At 40.2% G+C, this 21,862-nt stretch overlaps 1 protein-coding gene across 1 annotated transcript; it reads right to left on the bottom strand.

The window, feature by feature from the left end:
- Window positions 1-3,048: 3,048 nt before the first annotated feature.
- On the bottom strand, window positions 3,049-7,372 carry msantd2 (Myb/SANT DNA binding domain containing 2). The gene is made up of 4 exons (XM_085363355.1): window positions 6,941-7,372; window positions 4,247-4,502; window positions 4,093-4,156; window positions 3,049-3,970 (listed from the first exon to the last, which is right to left on the bottom strand). Exons 1-4 carry the CDS (start codon window positions 7,370-7,372, stop codon window positions 3,049-3,051), a joined length of 1,674 nt encoding a protein of 557 aa, XP_085219481.1.
- Between the last annotated feature and the right edge of the window lie 14,490 nt (window positions 7,373-21,862).

A 21,862-nucleotide genomic window follows, 5' to 3' on the forward strand; every position in this document is an offset into this window, starting at 1 on the left:
AAACATAGTCATGGCCTGGATGATTTGGAGCCTTTCTGCACAAATCATAAAAAGATTAAAAAGATAATTAAAAAAAAACCAACTCTTTATTAGTAACTTTATTATTATTTGAACATGAAACACTGCTCTGATTTCGATATTGTTTCAGATATTTGGACACTGAAAAATCTCTAGATATTTGTCCTAGTTTCAAATGCTGCTTTCCAAAAGGTCAGTGGCATTGTCCCTTTGCATACACGTCAAGTATAGAGTACAGTGTCAGTTGTTGTTTGGTCTCCTTCAGCATTTTAGTCCACACCTGTGTCACTAATTTTATGTCATCACATGTTTATACTGTTTGTAAGCAGGCTACACTTCATGTCAATTCTCAGGGATGCAAAATTACCATCAGGTGTACCCTACACTGTGTTGTTTTGCAGTGGTAGCTTGCTATGGCCATCTGCTGGCCCCATGGGGGAATGACATGTTTAGTCTGAGCATGCCTAACTGCTTTCACTTTCCCTTCCATTGCAAAATACACTGACCTGATGAACAAAAAGTGCACTGAGAGGGTTTCTCCAGTTCATCCTGAAGGAAAGTTGTCCAGGGATGCCCAGGTTGCAGTGGTTGCACTGTTGCCTTGCTGAAAGAAGGCCCTTGGTTTGAACCCATGTATGTTCTCCGGATTAGTTGTGTCTGGGTGCTTCAGCTTCCACCTACAGCTGGTTTAGGTTAACTAGTGATTCTGTTTATCTGTTCATGTTATTGCTGTGACAGACTCTCACCCTGTTTATTCATTGAAAACATACTTGAGATTTATGCATGAGCTCATTGCCTTGTCATTCTTTGTCTTTACATACACTTTATACCTGCAAACCTCTTCAAATATGAATCACCAGTAGCAGCACCAGTATTTTCTTCTAATAGCATATGTGTGGTGTACGCAAGGTACTGACCTAAAGCTCAACACACACACACATCAGCAAAACCTCCATTCTCACTGTGTGGCAAATGACAGTGAGTGTCCACTTTATTGTTTTTCAAACATGTAAACATACAAGACAGTGACTTTGAAACAATCACATACAGGACATGGTGTCAACCAATAAAATAGAAAATATCATATTCATCTTTATATACTGTATACCCAAACAAATGAACACTGCAAGGTTGCTAAAGCCAGAATTTTCTTTATATATATATAAATGAATATTACATTTCATTTACATCAGTTCACAATGGAATTACCTGTTGTTTCTTTTCTACACAGTCCTTTCCTGGCACATTGCACATACCCTCAGAAATCCTGTTCAGAAAGGATTATTGGTCAAGGATCAGTTACCCTCTTCAGCTTATAGTCTTATAGCTGTGCCTGGTTTAAACCTGCAAGCGAGCACACTTCACAAACACAGGCACCATTTAGTTTTGCAAAAAGCAGAATGTGGGAGGTGCTAATAACTTCTCAGTATGATCTGAAGAGTGTCTAATTATCCACAAGGATATGGCTGCAGACAGAGATGCTCCAGGTACTGCGCAGTGTCTTACACTCCTGTTAAAATGGTGTATGATGCATCTGCTGCTTAGTTCAGTCAGTAGGGGCGGTTCAGTTAAAGAACGATATCAGGGAATTTCTATATTTTACTACTACTTTTCCAATGGTGTCTTTAATTTCTAAACATTACAATCAAGAAAAATATTTATGAGGCAAAGAGACAACACATTAATCAGTGGTTCAGTCTTTGTTCTACTGTCAATAATATCAAATAAACTTGGTAGCAAACATGCCTGGTGAGAAGACCTCTAATGGAAATCAGTCAAATTTACATGTTGTAAGATTTTTGATTTTTTAAAAGCCAATTTTTTGGATTCATCAGTCAAAAAATATTTAGTGCTATTAGAGCATATTGTTTGGAAAGGTAAGGGTGCATTGATGGATTATCTTGCTAATATTTACTCTTCGTTTCTGACCTGAAATTTTAACCGAAGCATCCCGACCTGCAGCCCTCTTACATGTGCAAAATTAAGGCATAACTCCACCAATAATCACTCTGAGACACTTTCGTGTCCACACTGTGACAGTCAAATAAAAGGCAGTTTCAGAATAAATACACACTATGGTCCTTTTGCTGCCATTTTTGCTACATCCTACTGAGGTAGACAGATGCATACTGCAATAGTCACCTTGCCAACCAAACATTCCCTGATGAGGCAATATGTATCTACACTGGAAAAGCAGCAGATCCTTAAATAGTGCACCTCAGCCTAAAAAACACAGTACACACACTTCTTGTATTGTTTTTCCCTGTAACAGGTTAGGCATACGTGTCTGTACATTATGTTTCCTGTATTGTATACTGTTCCTTTTAGACTTGATAAAAAAAATTTCAACTTGAGGCAACTGAAACACAAACGAACAAGTAAATCAGACTCATCTGCAGAAAATCACCTGCACATATTTTAGTGATACACAATAATTTTGACTTCTACTTTCAAACACATTAAACTTTTTCAGGTATGATCATTTGTGGCATTTATTTGTCAAACAAAATAAATAAATGTAGACCGTTGTATTCGTGACATGTGCAAGCTGTCGCTGTCAACCAAACTGCTCTAAATAATCAGCCTCACAGAGATGCCAGTAAGAGTGGAAATGTTTCATTTGGGCATCGTGGGCGCACAGTTCTGGCTGAGAGAACAGAAGTGCCACACTTTTTGTTTGTGAGGGGCAGCCAATCAGGAGAAAGTAAGACGAAGGTATGAGGAATAAAGGTGTTTGTTTCTGACAGTGGATGAGCTGCACCAAGGACCAGTATAAGATCAAGGCCCTTTTTGAAGAGCTGCCCTGGTCCTACAGTCAGAGCAGAACAGGTCCCCTTTAAAAAAAAAACAACATTTTATCTCCCTGGTCACCTTTCACAATTTTTAGACAATTCACTAGATCATAGTTTGAAAATCCGCCGATAATCATAAAACTTCCACATCCATGCTTTATTACAGACACCTTTCCTGCTGCCGTATTGGCTGTATAAGTTAGTTATAACAGTACAAATCTGAAACAGTGAGGAGTGGTTAAAACGTTTCTTTGTTGTTGTATTTTAAGGAATAGCCAACAGCAGTTTCCAGGCACTCCACCAGGGAGCCTGCAGAGAGGAAGTCCAGCTCCACCTCAATAAATTTGATGTAAATGGCACAACGCTCAGGTGAGTCTTCACCTGCCTCGTCCGTCTGACTCGTTCCAGCGTTGTGACAGTTCTCCTGCAGGAACCGCGTCACGGCGGAGGGCTCACCATGGACATAGTGTTTGCCAGAGCCCTGAAAGTGCTGAAAGAGACACTGCTGTATGGTCCTGTCCTCAGCTATGCCCAGGTAGCAGTAAGTGACTTTAGCCCCAGTCCTGTCACCACGCTCTACTCCTTCTCCATGAAACTGGCTTTGAGCCCCATTCTCTAACCCACTCTGAGGTAAGCTGTGGTCTTCACTGTCACCCGGGGAAGAGGTCTGAGCAGTGCCATGAGAAGGCGACGCTGCCTCGTAGCCAATAGCGTATAGTCCATACGCCTTGGGAATGTCCCCAGGAAGGAGGTAGTGGGATGTGCCTCTGCTGCAGCTCGTCACCTTTGACTGGGACACACGGACCCAGTCCACCTCCATGTGCAGCTCAAGGCAACGCGCCTCGCTGATGGTAATGTCCAAAAACTTGTAGTAGACATTCTTCCAGTTCATCTTCTGAACTTTGGTCATGATGATGCGGCCTTCAGGCTTCTCTGGGTTGAAGTACTCACGCAGCCGTTTACCAAGCGGCACCTGTGAGCTGATTTCAGCATAGTGGTAACGCACGTGCTCACGCCAGCGCGTGTTGTACCCCACAGCAAAGATGGCCAGCTTGTTGGAGAGGTGTAGCCGGGAAAACTCAGTCCACGTCTGAAAGTGCTCCCACTTCAGCTGCACAGACTCAAGAATATGGATCACTGTCTGCATTGTGTCCCTTTTTCTGTGTGTAATATCAAAAAGCAGTGATGTCAGCTTTTGAGAGGTTATGCAGATTTTATAAACACCAACATAATCTGAGTTGCATTTACAAGGATGGATAAGTCTTGATTCTCGTTGACTTACTGTGTTTGTTCTGACAGCTCCGCTTGGATCTGTAGGACTCTGTGTTTAGGCAACTGGATTTCGTCTGGTAGGAAAAAGCACAAATCTGAGTTCAAAACCACCTGCTGTGTCGTATATTTTTTGGATGTCATCCGCTAGCTAACACCAAACTCACCGGTCTCCATGTCTCCCTCCTGGAATGCCGAGTCCAGCACCTGGTTGCACCAGTCCTCCTGTGAGAAGTCTTCCAGGGTGCTACCATCAGACTCCATCTCCTGATACAGCCCACTGCTGTTGATGAGCACAGGGGCACAGCTCTGGGAGTCCCAGCCTCCCTGACCGAACACCTTCTCCAGCTGCTCGATAGTGTAGCTGCTCTTCCTTTTACCGATGCCGTGCTCCTTCACACGGCTGTAGCAGCGCCGCAGCGTCTGTTTGTAAAAGGAGGATGAACACATCTTTCACAATTAAGAACATTTTTACAATTTTTACGCTTCTTTACATTGTTACCAAAAGCTGACATAGTCAGTAGGTAAGTTTTTTGTATCTGTGTAGCAATTAATTCTCCTAAATGCATTCTTAAAACACCACCTGTTGCTTTAAGGGTAATGAATAATCTAGTTTGGTTAAATGCACAGAACAATAAGTACACGTTTATTTAAGAAATCACACTTTTTACTGCTCTTTAAGTTAATTCACAACACTGTGATGACAAATGCTGTGGTGCTGGTTACACCTATGCCTGGCCCTGAAAGGTGCAGCTCATACCTAGCTGCCTCCTTCACCACCTGCCTCTCCTACCCTCAGCAAGATGCCTAATCCGGCCACAACACGGTCAGCCCTCATCGGTCTCCAAGGCAGAGACAGATCTTATCATATGCCGAAACAACAACAAAAACAAAACAATGCAAAACAGCACTTTTGATGATGAAACATCAACATTTTGAACTGAAATGAAACCAAAAAGAAAAAATCCAGCACCACCATTTAAATGGAGATTACATCGAAATTTGAACGACACTGCCTGCATCCACTTTATCAGGTTTTTATCGCATACCAATGTGATGTATGTGTTTACGTCAACAAATCAAAATCACTGTGTATGTAAACGGACAAAAAGGTTAGCGCTTTAAATGTATCTGTGAAAAACAAAAAACCCTGCGATTATGATTGCACTGTAGCAGTCGAAAACCCAATACAATTTCATTATTTAAAAATCCAATATGCCGGTATACCACCATATATATATATATTATATATATATATACACCATATATTTTCTTCTTTCATACACACAAAACATAAACTGACTTTGTTATACGGAATCATTTGTTTACTCATTTACACTCTGCCCTGTTCCAAACAGCTGGCTGTCTTCCAAATAGGTGTTTACAAACAGGGAAGTTCTACAGTGCCATCTGGTGGACAAACTATACAACACCAACGCTCAGATTTGAAGGACGTGTCTCTGTCTCTTTTCTTTTTAAATTGACTTTTTTCTTTTTGCCTTTTTAAAGACTGCAAATATTAGCAAACAGCTAACATTTGCTGTTTCAAGAAATAATAATAATTATAAAAACATTTGCTGTTAACATCTACCTGCCGATAAATCCATTGGGTTCTACTAGAGTGTTCCCACAGGCCATGTTAACATGGACAAAAACCTGTCCAGAAAACTAGAGTTCCCTGCAGCTTTCCAAAAATAGAAATTTACTTTTGTTTGAATGAGTCTGACTGAATGTAAGTACCCTAGAACAACCAATCTGAGAACAGCATTAATTTCCATACGCACGATTCACAGTAAAGTGGGTACCCAGAGACTCTAGAAAGTGAATGATATATTTTGGCGACTTCAAGTCTCCATGGGTGAAATAACTGCATGTGATGCAAAGTTGGTGGGACCCGTGTTCAACTTTCAGGCGAGCGACTGAAGAGACAACCAGTGAGAGTGAAGAATACCGTTGATTGACATATGACCTGCTAGTAAATACATTAGAGGGTCACTTAGGCAACTGGAGCCTGGAATGGCCACAAGTGAACCGCTGTTTTATTAAACTGAGCATGGCAGGAGCTGACTTCCTGTCTAGTTATGCAAAGTTTTGCTTATCACACATGTTGGCCAAGGTGCTTAACAAGAATAAGCCCATCTGTGATGATGAGGAGGGCTTGTTTACTTCCTAATGGTAGCCACACAAAGCATAGATGGAAGCTGATCTCAGAGCAGTTTAAAGCAGAGCCAGCGGCAGCTTGTCCAGTATGTTAATCTCAGTAATGACACAACAATAACATTTAATAATGGTGCAGCAGATGGTGCAAATAAAATTTGATTGAATAAACTAATGACATGAATCAATATAAATTGCAATATTAATAACTGGAAAATATTATTATCACTTTACAGTTTGTTAACAGTAATATAACACTTGACTGAGTTTCTATTTAACATATATGAGTGATGATCATTATAAAGTGTTAAGGACCTTTCTAATGACTTGTGTGCAACATTCATCTGTGTGTCTGTTACAGGAAGTCAGATGAATAAATCAAAGGGAACTGACTTCACTCTAATAAAGGATATCATTTCTGATAATTGAAGTGGTTATAAACAGAAGATGCACAATAACAGGCATGACAGCCGCAATTAGCCTCCTGTACATGTGAGGGAGGCGGGATGAGTGCAGCCATGTCCACAGAGCGCAGAAACAACACGTTAAAATATGATTGAACTTGTTTATCTGCGTGTGAGCCACACTGTAGATTAACAGGTAGCAGCTCCACCTCAGTGTCACAGCTACAGGTCCAGGTGCTGGTGATGGAGGGTTAGTATGTGATGTTAAAGCTATTGTTGCATCCTCTGAAGCTCATTTACCTTCATCCTCTCCCTGCACTGGGACGGGGTCCTCTCGTATCCCAGCTCCGACAAGGCTCTGGACACCCGTTCGTACATGGCAGGACCGGGGGCCTTACCAGAGAACACGGTGCCGGCGACCTCCAGCTGCTGCATCCTCGCCTCCGTCAGCCTCTCGTTACCCCACACCGCGATGAGGGCGTTTGTCTCGGAGGGCGTCCACGACATCCCTCGGCAAGCCGTGAAGCTGTTGGAGGAGGATGAGGCCGTGTTCCGGCCCGCAGCCCCCGAGCTCACGTTCAAAGGCGAGAAGCGGTTTGGCGTCGAGGGATTAGAGTGATATTGATTACTGTCACTCAAATCCTCCGATTCAGGGGATGGCACCTCGGTTTTCGGTACCTTTAACGGCGTCGATATCTCTGGAGAATGCTCTGTGTTACTGGACGCCGCCATGTTGCCTCTGTTGCTAAGGGGAGGGAAAGTGACGTCCGGCTTGGAAAAAAGCACGGCGTGGATCCTGGAGGGATTATGTAGTCTAAACCAGTTTCTCATTGCACTCAGTTATTGCATTTGTGTTGCTATCTCACTGATGAAGAACTACAATTAATAAAAAATGATATCCAACAGGATTTACAAGCAAAATATCCACATTTGATATAAAGATGAAAAAAAATGATGGATTGCATTTATATAGCGCTTTACAATACCACTATTCATTCACTCTCACATTCACACACTGGTGGAGGCAAGCTACAGTTGTAGCCACAGCTGCCCTCGGGCAGACTGACAGAAGTGAGGCTGCCATATCGCGCCATCGGCCCCTCTGGCCAACGCCAGTAGGATAAAGTGTCTTGCCCAAGGACACAACAACCAGGACAGAGGGGGATCGAACCGGCAACTTTCTAGTTACAGATGAGGTTCCCAACCCCCTGAACCACCGTCGCATAACAGTAAGAATAATAATCGTCAAATATGAGACCAGTTCAGTTCAATTCAATTCGATTTTTACAGCGCCAAATCACAACAACAGTCGCCTCAAGGCACTTTATATTGTAAGGTTGACCCTATGATAATACATACAGAGGAAAAACCCAACAATCATATGACCCCCTATGAGCAAACACTCATAGGAACAGTGGGAAGGAAAAACTCCCTTTTAACAGGAAGAAACCTCCGGCAGAACCAGGCTCGGGGAGCGCGGCCATCTGCCGGACCGGTTGGGAGGACAGAAGGAATACAGCTCTCTTCCACATGCTGTGGAAGAGAGCCAGAGATTAATAACAAGCAGGGGCGGTCCTGGCCTGTTTGGTGCCCTGGGCGAGCACTCCCTCTCTCCCCTCCACACACACACACACACACACACACACACACACACACACACACACACACACACACACACACATTAAAGATTGTACATTATACTGAATTTAACCAGATAAATATTTTAGATAGTGTGTGTGTGTGTGTGTGTGTGTGAGAGAGAGAGAGAGAGAGAGAGAGAGAGAGAGAGAGAGTAGAGCATGCAAATGGTTAACAAACAGCCATCATACATTGAGAATAGCAGACAAATCAACATTACACATCTTCCAATTAATGGCTAATTAATATTATGCTGTCTACAGTCTGTTACAGTTTTCCCAATCCCTACTAATAAATGTTATGTTATCTTTTTTCAGGATACAAAATACCTGCCGTTATCCAAAGACACATCTGCTTACCTGTATCTTTTGCTTGTTTCTCCTCTTCTTTTCTCTTTTTTTCTAAACTGAGGATCTGATGGCTTTGACCTTTCCTTGTCCATCATCCATCAGTATTTTTGCACTCCAGTATCAACACCCAACCCCACAACATAAATTAATAGACTAATAGACCTTCACCTTGTATAGGGTTTTTTCTTCTTCTGGGATTTCACACAGAAACATAATTAATACATAACGTGTTTGGATTGACAATATTATGAATGTGCAGTGTATGGAAGCAGCACCAGCAGTCTACACCTAGACCAATGAATGCTGAAGTGTGCATGGTGGTTCACGGCGTGAAGTGTGAAAGAACCTGCTAGTCATCAATTATTTTAACTTGTATTATTTAAGAAGGAAATGGCCCTCAAATAGAGACCACGATGTCACGGTGATATCACGGTTTTAGTTCTTTGGTGTTAGTGGTTTGGGTTTGTTATGCTGCCAGACAAGAATGCATTTGGTCCATATGGACTGCTGGTATCATCTAAAGCTAGCAAGCATGGTTAACAACTTGCATCCATGCCCTCCCACTGAACTTTTTGGGGGATTTCCTTCGTCTTTGGAAGTAATAGAGGCCACCCAAACACCTGAAATATCAATGGAAAGCCCAGGATGTCCTCTATTTAGTACATCAGGACTCATAAGTTAAAAGATAAAGACCAAAAACAAATCTCCATTTCAGAGGACATAAATGAATAGGCTGTTTTTCAGGAGGATATTACCTACAGCTGCAAATGCACATATCAGATAAACTAAAAAAACATTCAGTTAAAACAAATGCACGCACTTGTATGGTCGGTACTAAACAGTCAGCAATAATACTTACAAAAATGATAAAAGATAACAATTCTGTTAAAAATGATCTAGACATCAAAAACAGCTCAAACACAGCTGATAGATCCAGTCCCCTGGCTGTTAGACTAGCTGTGTCAAACATAAGGCCACAGGAAGCAGAAGTGGCCTAGCAAACACTCTAATTTAGCCTTACTGAATGGCTTTGGGAGTAAAGGAGAGCATAAATATAAGATTTTTAACTGTGACTTAATTGACCTGCACAAGGCTTCATTCATACTACACTAAAGTAGTAAAGTAAGTGATAGACAATTAATTAACAGAAAAGATTTTTCACAGTTTTTTTGTTTTGTTTTTTTAAATAATGGGACTGTAGTAGAAAAAATTGGACTTTTTCTGTGAAACAAACAATTTTCTGTTTCGTAATTACAAGACAGTCTGGGCAAAGAGCTACCAGAAGTAAATTTTAAACATTTTCTTCTTACAATTTAAGCCCGTAGAGCCAGTCTGACACATTTATTTCATCATGCAGAAAAAAAATGCATGCATTGTTAAAATTACACTTTTTTTCTTATACTAATTAATCATAGGGATTAAATGTGCAGTTTCACTGGTCTGACTCATGGAAGGCCAAAATCAGCTGTACGTGGCCCGTGATGAAATATATTTAGAGGAGTCGCAGCTTCCTTAGTGACTTCATCAATTCTGGAGATGCTGATTGGTGTTGGGATTAAATAATTTGCAGTGCCTCAATAATGCTATGCCACCACCATTTTGAGATCCGCGACAATGTGTCATGCAGGAGGCATCTCCCTTCTAGAAGTAATAAAGTGTTAAATTTTCTACTGAGCAGTGTTTTGTCTTCCATCGGATGCCTCTGAGGAATCAAAAGAACTCGGTGAAGTGTTGATATTTACAATTGGGGGCTTGTCCAGGATTCCGATAGGAGGCTAAGGAAGACAGATTGGGTGCGATCTGGGAGCTCAACCAGCAAAGCGAACAGAGAACCGGGTCATTTTGAAATAAAGCACCACCTGTTAAACCAAAATGTGCACTTTTGAGCTTATCTAAATTGGCTGTTCACCAAGTTGATTGAATTCTCAGTGTCAATTTGCTGCAGTAGACAAAGAGGCGATGTGTGATCATCATCCGTCCCAGTGCGTTAGGGCGACTAAATTGGGGTGTAATAAGCCGAGTAAACAAATAGGCTGTTGCTGAAAGTAAGAGAGTAAGAGTAACAAGCCTTCTAGGACTTTGTGTTGGCTGTAGTGTTTAACAAAAAAACTCTGACACATGTCATCAGTGTCTGCTTTTAAATCTTTATTAAAGACTCATTCATATTATACGCTTTTTTTTGTTCTTTAAAAAATAAATTTTTTGATATTCTTTGGTTAACAACATTCAGTTCTTTTAGATTTTTATGTTAATTTTAAGTTGTTCATCACTATAATAATCACATTGTATCTTATTTTGACATTCCACATGTCTTTATTAGCCTTTTTTAACTGATTTGCTGGTTTTGATAAGTACTATACAATAAACCTTATCAGTTTTAAAATTACATTAATATTTCAAGTATCTTGTGAACATGAAGTTAATAAGGTGCAGAGTCCAATTTGATCCAATGCAAAACTATATTTCCCATTCAGGAAGTGTTTGTCCCAGCATAAACTGACAATAAACACATCACAGAGACTTTTGCTCATTTTCAGTTCAGTTTGTAAATATAGTCACCAAGGTTTGGAAAAGAGTTTAATACAGCAGACTAAAATGGTCTCAGTAGCAAAAAGTGAAAACACAATAGTGATTTTTTTAAAACTGAAATTTAAACTTTAGTTTAGCTGTTATGGTCTGTTTCTTCACATCTCCAAAGCAGGTCACATTTTTACAATATCCTTTGACTGTATTCACACAGACTTTGACACTAAACATTTTTCCTGGGAAGTGTGTCCTGTGCAAACTGTCTTTCGAGATCTGTACACATGGTTTGAATAATTTGGAGAAATGAAATCTCCTACAAGACTCATGTGCATGCACATCTATTTTCTGAAGGCTTGAAAGCATTTTAGATCTTGGTATGGCAACAGCACACCCTGTGTTAGAGGTTTAGATTCCAACAGTCACTCTTTGAGATAAGGTTTTACAGTGGGGCAAAAAAGTATTTAGTCAGCCACCGATTGTGCAAGTTCCCCCACTTAAAATGATGACAGAGGTCAGTAATTTGCACCAGAGGTACACTTCAACTGTGAGAGACAGAATGTGAAAAAAAATCCATGAATCCACATGGTAGGATTTGTAAAGAATTTATTCGTAAATCAGGGTGGAAAATAAGTATTTGGTCAATAACAAAAATACAACTCAATACTTTGTAACATAACCTTTGTTGGCAATAACAGAGGTCAAACGTTTACTATAGGTCTTTACCAGGTTTGCACACACAGTAGCTGGTATTTTGGCCCATTCCTCCATGCAGATCTTCTCGAGAGCAGTGATGTTTTGGGGCTGTCGCCGAGCAACACGGACTTTCAACTCCCGCCACAGATTTTCTATGGGGTTGAGGTCTGGAGACTGGCTAGGCCACTCCAGGACTTTCAAATGCTTCTTACTCCTTTGTTGCCCGGGCGGTGTGTTTTGGATCATTGTCATGTTGGAAGACCCAGCCTCGTTTCATCTTCAAAGTTCTCACTGATGGAAGGAGGTTTTGGCTCAAAATCTCACGATACATGGCCCCATTCATTCTGTCCTTAACACGGATCAGTCGTCCTGTCCCCTTGGCAGAAAAACAGCCCCATAGCATGATGTTTCCACCCCCATGCTTCACAGTAGGTATGGTGTTCTTGGGATGCAACTCAGTATTCTTCTTCCTCCAAACACGACGAGTTGAGTTTATACCAAAAAGTTCTACTTTGGTTTCATCTGACCACATGACATTCTCCCAATCCTCTGCTGTATCATCCATGTGCTCTCTGGCAAACTTCAGACGGGCCTGGACATGCACTGGCTTCAGCAGCGGAACACGTCTGGCACTGCGGGATTTGATTCCCTGCCGTTGTAGTGTGTTAGTGATGGTGACCTTTGTTACTTTGGTCCCAGCTCTCTGCAGGTCATTCACCAGGTCCCCCCGTGTGGTTCTGGGATCTTTGCTCACCGTTCTCATGATCATTTTGACCCCACGGGATGAGATCTTGCGTGGAGCCCCAGATCGAGGGAGATTATCAGTGGTCTTGTATGTCTTCCATTTTCTGATGATTGCTCCCACAGTTGATTTTTTCACACCAAGCTGCTTGCCTATTGTAGATTCACTCTTCCCAGTCTGTTGCAGGTTTACAATACTTTTCCTGGTGTCCTTCGAAAGCTCTTTGGTCTTGGCCATGGCGGAGTTTGGAGTCTGACTGTTTGAGGCTGTGGACAGGTGTCTTTTATACAGATGATGAGTTCAAACAGGTGCCATTCATATAGGTAACGAGTGGGGGACAGAAAAGCTTCTTACAGAAGACGTTACAGGTCTGTGAGAGCCAGAGATTTTCCTTGTTTGAGGTGACCAAATACTTATTTTCCACCCTAATTTACGAATAAATTCTTTACAAATCCTACCATGTGGATTCATGGATTTTTCTTTCACATTCTGTCTCTCACAGTTGAAGTGTACCTCTGGTGCAAATTACTGACCTCTGTCATCATTTTAAGTGGGGGAACTTGCACAATCGGTGGCTGACTAAGTACTTTTTTGCCCCACTGTATATTGGCACCCGAAGTTGGAACCCTCTGATATAATTTTATGGATTTGTTGATTTGCTTAGTTTGTCTCAATGACAATCTCCTTTATATTTTATGTCACTGATGAAAATGATTAAAAAAATGGTACAAATTTTATCTACACGTTCTTTCTCAGTGGATCAAGTGTTACCTAAAGTGGTTTTCCTTTATGCCAAAAAATCTCACCAGTTAGTTTCAGTAATTAATGACAGATATGTTACACAGACAGTCTATGTATCCACTGTAACAATGTTATACTTCATTATGGGCAAATGAATGTCAAAGGTAAAACTGAAGTCATTTTTAGATCTTATGCAGTATCTACTTCAAGATTTTATATTCTATATTTGTGAAAAACATCACAGCACCAAATAAACAGAGTAACAAACATAGGGACAGAGTGCCTTTTCTGCTGATCCTCACTACTGCACCCAGAGGGCAACGTGTAACATGACACAGCAGTTAGAGGGCAGTGAACAAGAATTTTTATTGGATTTTGAGTATATAATTGGTTATTTCATGGCCCCATTGATTGATTGTGGCATTATTTACTTCATCTTCTCTGTGACAGTGTTTGATTGGCTTTCTTCAGGGACTGCAGGTCATTCAGTCCAGCTCTGCCATCTGTCCAGTGCTTGGCTGTGTGTGTGTGTGTGTGTGTGTGTGTGTGTGTGTGTGTGTGTGTGTGTGTGTGTGTGTGTGTGTGTGTGTGTGGTCAACATAGTCCTAACCTGGCCAAAGAGATAAGAGATAGGTCAGGACCCTGTTTAATTTTCTTTGAATGAGGTCTGTGGACTGCTGTCTATTTAAAGGTCAGAGACAGGAAACAATCGACAGTCTAACTTTCAGTGTGAAAAAGTAGCTTCTAATAACACAACATGTCATGTTTCCTGTCAGGATAAGACGATGCGTGAAGTATCCTGGAACAATGACAATAGGTTTAGTATTTTTACTGGTTAGACTTTCTGGGAATGTAGCTCATGTTTGAACTGAAATGAAATAATATGAATTTAATATAAAAAATATATACACAATTATTATGAAGCTATTTGATCACTCAAAGCACTTTAAACAACTTGCCTCATTCACCCATTTGTATTCCATGTTTTCTATCTAAGTGCTTTCTATCTAACATTCACACAGATGAATGCATCAGAGAGGACCTTGGGGTTTAGTATTTGTAGATGAGGTGCTCTACCTCCGGAGCTACAGAAAGTCCTACCCTATCCCTGTTGTAGATTAACACAGATCCCTACACAGTCTACTTGGGTGCTGTCAGCTGTGGTAGACTCTGTTGCTTACAGTATGTTCTTACGCTGCCACAATCAGAGCCTTTGTGCTGTCCTTTTCTTAACCGGGTAGGATTACTTGATGTTAGTCACTTCTGTCGATTGTACACATCCCATTCAGGGCCTTGGTCGTTCTAACTGTTCCTCATCACCAAATGCTAAAAACAATGAAAAATGTCTACTACACCATGCGTACTTCTTATACTGTATGTTTTGACCCTTGAAGGCTTTTTTCATGCTTTTACTGATCCTGGTGAACTGTTGCTCCCTTTCCTTTTCTGGCTGGACTGTCAGTCAATCAGCATTCGACCTATTCACAGTTGAGCTATGTTGGATTTTCAGAAGACTGCATAGAAGCATGTTTGTTCTGTGCAGACATCTGTAGGCTCTCTGTAGGCAAACAAAATGGACACAAGTGCAGCATCATAAAACAAGCATAAAGCCCTGTGAGTGGTCAGTAAAATTGTCTAAATGGGAATAAATTTAAATTTCTAAAGAGTAGTAGTAGAAGTATTGGCGATGTAGTATTAAAGAGAGCACAAACATTAGTATATTTCACCTCAATATGACTCACTCATCAAGACTGTTGAAAATAGTTGGAAAATGCTGAAAATAGTCCCCAGGATATGCTAGCATTATGTAATAAACAAAAGAAAAAAAAGTAACGTTGTGTGAGCTGCTCTTTAGAGGACATCTGTGAACTGCAGCTGCAGAATAAGTGAATAAGTGCACTTTTGAAAACTGGTTTTCCTTTTGCAACAAATTAATTCAGTTCAAATGTTCAGTGACACACTCTATTGGTGTGTCATTGCTAACTATTTCTCTTAGCTGAGATCTCAGTGAGAAAGCAATAATAAGAAAAGTGTGTATGCCATTGCCAGGCTGTGAAGCAGGAAGGTCAAGCCCTTTGGGGCCTCATTTGTGTTTTAATATTCCTGAAAGCACATCTGAACAAAATAGCAAGGATCTGTGTTAATCTACCATCAGGAGAGAGCCATTATATTCTGGGGACATGTACAGACATAACTTAAAGTTAATGAGATGGGACTTTATTTACACATTTCAGGACATTGACTTCACCTTTCAGTATCACCTCCTTTGTGGATGCCTAATGAATTTAAAGTCAAAATTATTTCAAACTGTAATTGATTGTTAATTCACTGGACATGATAGCAATAAAGGAGAACATTATAAGGAAATTATGTTTTTTCGTGCTATTTATTTTTAGAGTTGAACGAGATGTTTTTGTTTTCTGTCACTGCACATTTAAAACTAAACATTTTCTTGTCAATTCAGACGCATTGACCTGGCAGTTGGCTGTAAAAAAAAAGTGTCATCCATCTGTAATTGTTCTAAACCTGGCAATTATAAAAGGAGGTAAAAAAAAATGAACTTTTATATTACTGAAGGTTGCAAGACTGATTCCCCCTTCAGTCAGGTGATGGATTTATTTTTGTCTCCATGCTCATCTTTGATTAGGCCACATCTGTTACCCATGAGCCTCAGTATTAATGAAAGTGCCAGGAATGGCCTCCAGTGTTTTGATTTAAGCGTATCTGAGTGCAGCCCTACTTACCGCTCCAAACTCATCATTTTACATGTGCTAGGTGACGTAATGATTATGAAGTTAAAGTGTGACCTGTCAGCTTAAATTTGATGGCGTTTTTACCAATCACACTATCAAATTTGCACGTGCCTGCACATCTTCTTCAGTTTACTTTCATGCCTTTGACTGACACATTCAAATATTTCAGAAAGCACTCAAGCTCAAAATTCTTAATATGGGCTGATTGTGAGACTACAACTGGCCAATGTAGCCCTCTTAGCCTTCTGCAAAAATGTAATATTCATGTATTAGGAATGGCTAAACACCTACGCTCATTATATTCCATTTTCAGATGCTCTCATCAACCTTTTTGCATTTCAATGAGGCTCTGAAAGGATTAGGTTCAAGCTGCACTTGGCAATAATCTGAAACAACATAAAACACTGAGTACGAATACTGCAATAATAATAATACATAATAACATTTCATGTTTATTAATTAGGTGGCTTGGACTGTCTCTTTTACTGCTTTAAAACTGTGATTCAATTATGAGTGTTTGGCTTAAATACAAAATGCCGCTGTAATTGTTTCACATAACTTAATCAATTGATGGTAAAGGGGAAACATTGGGCAGTTTGATTAATGATTAAAAGTAAACTAGTACCCAGTCACCAGTAAGCTCTTGCAGCACATTATGGTCTTCTATCATCACATTAGAAATTCACCCAACTTCAAAATGGTGCTAAAACAGATTTTTGTTCAGTAAAATAACAAAAATGTTCCATCCCTCTTTTTCCTAAAAAGCTCTAAGAGGAAGTCTCAGAGAAGCGTTTTCACCATCTTCATCCATTTCAGTGTCATCATCATCTCAGAGCTCCGATTGGATCCTTACCTGATAGGTGTGAAATGACCAGTGCACAGACTGCCTCAGTGACACTGATTGCAGTAGACTCACAGTCTGAAAGACACCAGTGAAAAGAAGTGCAGAAACAGAGGAAATCATGCCTCTGCCATCTGCTTTTCAGCTGACAGCAAAATCACTCTGAGAATCCATAAAAGAGAGAAATCTTTCTGAAATGAAATTTCAAGCCAAATGAAATTTACTTCATTGGTATACACTTTATAATGATTAATTATTCGAATAAACAAAAGTTTTATTTGGTAAAATCCTCCACTGTGATGTAGAACTGAGAGAGCAGAATAACAAAAAACTGGAATAATAGGAGCAGATAAAAATAAATCATATGGACGACTGATATATTGCATGTCATTAAATGTTTTATAGACATATAGTATTGCTACAGTGGTGTGCTGTAAGAGCGAATTCATTATTAGAATTATTGAAAAAAAGATATAGAAATTACTTACACAAATACTTTAAGAACACACACACACACACACACACACACACACACACACACACACACACACACACACACACAGTGAGATTCTGATCTGTTTAAGATGCATTTTTTTCTTTATTTTATTCCAACTCCACTAAAATGTTTGTCCAATCACTGACTTGAGCCGGGCTCTGGCATTTTCTAGATTACAATTATGTTGGATTCTCCCACATGTCCTCTAACAAAAGAACCCTCATGAGCCCCCCGCTGAGTCTCCTGATGCTGAAACTCAAAAGCCTCTCTCATCCAAGCCTCCCCATCAGCATTTAGCTCTTTACTTTCCTCCAGCTGGGTCCAGCTTTGCCCCAACCTTCCCAGTGGATTCCCCTATCCTGAGCTAACCTCCCCCGAGCGACAAGGGGGCCCAGGTGCCCTCACTGAATGAGACGTTGAGCTAATTTGGCTCGATGCACCCAAACACACACAGATCAGGGGCAGGGAGGGACTCTGGACATTAAACAATGTCTCATTAAGTTTGTTTGGATGTGACAGGAGACATAATGAAGGGTGGTGTAATGACCAGAAACATCTGATCTCCACCCGGTCCAAACAAAACATCTAGGTAGGGGCTGGGGTCAGGGCCAAAGTCATGTCATGCTTCCCTGCATCTAAAGGAAGTGTGTCCAGGTGAGGGAATCCAAGTTGAAGCACTTCAGAGGGTAAACGCTTGTTTTCTGGATGCTTCAAAGCTGCTACTGCAGCTATCGTTTTAGCTAAGTCTTTCCAGGTTTCAGTTTAAGGTTTGCACTTTCTTGTTTAACAGCAAACACGTGATTTATGCTCCTTGAGTTAGTGTTAATGGAAAAGCACCAAAAAGTATCTGCATCACCTCTTTGAAAATCAGCCTGTTCAGTCTTGTTAGTGAAGCAAATTTCCACGATGGACCTAAAAAAATATGTTCCAACCAGTGCAGCTGAAAGTTTTATGCAATCCAAAATGGTCGGCAGCTGCGTACCATTACCCAATTAACTCAAAATAGCACAGACAGCTTTTTGAATTAGGGACATTTTTCAGTTCATTAACATCTCATGAATGGCAAATCAAGATGCAAATAATTGGTTTGTGTCTATATAGTTTGCAATGTCACCACAGAGGATATCTATAAATCACAATGCAGAAGTGACGCTTTTGTTTGACTTGTGAGGTTATTCCAGTGGTACACAGCTGAATTTTATTATAGAACAGACCAGTGGAATATTTTATGTCCAGTTAACAATGCAATTCTATAACGAGCCTTGGTTATGCATCTTTTTAAATGAGACCCCTAATGTATCTCTACAATCAGCAATATGAGAAGTTTGTGTGGGTATTTTCTCCCAAATATCAGGCATCAGTGGAAAGTCAAAGGAAAAAAGTTGAAATGAATGAACAAAGGACTGCTAATGGTCACTGCTGTCTTTTGATCCACAGCCTAATCAGTGACAGTTGTTTGGTTAGAAGTGGGGTTCATAAAAAGGCTGTGGAGATAGACCGTTGAGGTTTGAATGTATCCTTTCATGGTGAAGAGAAGCGCTTCGGTGTGGAGCGCAGGTGTGGAACAGCTGAACCACCAGAGCCTCTTGACCCAGAGCCTGTCCACTGCTCAATACACCATTAACCTCTGCAGCTGACCTGATCAGTGTGGCCACAACTCGTCGTCGGCATTGCGAGAAATGATAACTGGTGATACAGGAGGATGTAGGAGAAAGTGTATCTGTATTTACTGCATCACTGCACTTCATTTCATTATTGTGTTTTGTAATTTTAGACTGCCTTCTTAATAATCTGCAAAAAACAAAGCAAAGCTGAGAAGCAGAAATCATTTTAATTGCATTATGTGAGACTGCTAGTAACAACTGACCATGTTTGTAGATGGCATGTCAGCAGATTTATAAATGTACTTAATTATGGAACTTAAAACATCAAAACTAAGTTGTAAAATTTAAATGACAGCAGTACCAGTGCATTTTTGTATCCATATTTGACAAGTTAGAAATGAAAGATCTGTCACAAAAATTGCATGAGCTTGTGTGCCATGGCACAAGGACACCTTAGGAATAAATAAGTAACACCAGCAACTTTAGTTGACACCCTCAGAATGAAAACAGGCTGCCACTTCTGCAGTCAGGTCCATAAATATTTGGACAGAGGTAACATTTTCCTAGTTTGGGTCTGTACATTACCACAATAGATTTTAAATTAAACAACTCTAGCAAGGACTAGAACCAGCAATTCAGTGTTTTATGTGAGAGCACTGTAAGCTTCATTTTGCTTTAAAATACTTTATACTTGCTTTAGTTGGCACTGACAGCTGATTATTCTGCTCTTATTTTTTTAAACCGGCCTGGTTTTGTGAGCTATGTATGTTTTTATTTATGTATTTAAGTGTATCATAACCCACTGTGATGGTTTTGTTCTTTTATTGTTTAATTCTAATTGGGTTTTACAGATAAAGGGATGTTTGTATTCATAGTTTATAATATGTTTGCTCTGGGAGTGAAGTGCTCATTTTCATAATATAACAACGTAATACACAGTAGTGATATAGTAATGATGTTTCCCAAGCACATACACGGATATCTGAACACACTACATTTATATCATAAAGTATCTGTATCATCATACAATGTTTTCCTTCCTTTTTGTGATACCCTACAAAATGTAAGACATTTACTCAAACTACATTTTAACTTACCTTCTAGTTTTTATTGCAGTATTTTTGGCACTATATGATGGTTTTATTTTCATTTGATAGAATGCCAGTAAAATAGCATTATTTTTATTTACTTATTTATTTCAAATTCTCGGTCCCTGGTAGGGTTGCCAACTCCCTGAAAAATGAATAAGGGACACCTCATGGCCAGGGCTGGGCGACCCGATTGTCTTCACCCTTCCCAGTGTGGGGAATTTTTTAGCACTTGTTTTTGTGTGTGAAATTATTTTTTTAACCATTTGACAAAGTGCATCACTTTTCAGCACAATACTTTTGTTTCTAAATACGGAACGATTCCGTTTTTCAAGGGACGGTTGGCAACCCTAGTCCCTGGCAGTGTGCTCTCTACAGAACACAAATTTGTGCACATTATTCTTTTGTTTTGGACCTTGGACCTTCACATTTTGTAGCAGCATTTGACTATGAAACACTACGGTCTCATAAACATACTTGCATGAAAATACAACAGGTGCTTTGAGGACTGTGGTTAGTAATGATGGCTGGATGTAGGTGTTTATAGCCCACTCTTAATATTGGCTAGTTTGTCTGGAGCTGCACACAAACATGGTGAGAATGCCTGTGAATTCAGGCTGCATAATACTGAAGGTATTATAATTTGTGATGTAAAAACAAATGTGTGAAAACGCAGTAATTAATGGATATTTAATTCATCTCAACCCAAAATCATCAGAATGAACAGTGAGACATTGCAGTCTCATACACACACATACACACGCCTATGAATTCAGGCTGCAAGGACACACACACACACACACACACACACACACACACACACACACACACACACACACACACACGCACGCACGCACGTACGCATGCACGTACGCACACACGCACACACACACACACACACACACAGTAACTAAAGGGGGTAACACTGTACACAAAACTGATTAGATTCAAATTAATTTGGGGTGGAACAAACTGAGACAAAAAGCATCCCATATTTATGAATCTACATGAACCAAGACGGAAAAAAGGAGACTGGAGGGAAAAAAACTGGAATAATGAGAGACTAGAGAGTTCTGAGAACATTCAGAGTCTGAGCGACTGACAAACACACACAGGCTTTGTATCATTTGACTCGTGGCAAACCAAATGATACAAAGTCTTCATAACCGATGTTTTTCTGTCATATCTGCAAGATCAGATGTACTCAAACACAAGACCCAAATGTTCAATGCAGGTTTAAGTTCTTTAATTACACAACCAAGAATGACATCAGGGCAAATGTTACCTTTTCTCTTGTGAACTATTGCAGAAAGTAATCCAAGTAGGGGGACACCAGAGGTTTGAAATTTCTTTGTGAACTTGTGAATTTGTAAGCAATGAAGATACCAGGTGGTAGTGACAGTGAAGGGTGGACAGGCAAAGGATTCACTTAGCGGAGTGGGGCGATTGAAGCCTAGCTTAGGTCCTTAGGTCTCAGAAAGAAGAACTTTCTTGGTTTGCAAATTTAGTTGAATGAACTTGCAACCAGTGATGGGAATAACGGTGTTACAAGTACTTTTTTCAGTAACAAGTAATCTAACGAATTACTATTCCTATCGTTACAACGCCGTTACCATTACTAACAACAAGTGGCACGGTGGCGTTACTATTTTTCAACAAACAGACGGTTGAAGCTGTGTTCAGGTTACCACAGTTTATATCAGTTGCACGGAAGTAGCTGTAAGTAATCTGTGCGCTACAGCTTTAAGCA

The sequence above is a fragment of the Diplotaxodon limnothrissa genome, linkage group LG10 (genome assembly GCF_057381915.1).
Source record: "Diplotaxodon limnothrissa isolate DT_005_m linkage group LG10, D_limnothrissa_male_GT1.1, whole genome shotgun sequence".
Lineage (NCBI taxonomy): Eukaryota > Metazoa > Chordata > Actinopteri > Cichliformes > Cichlidae > Diplotaxodon > Diplotaxodon limnothrissa.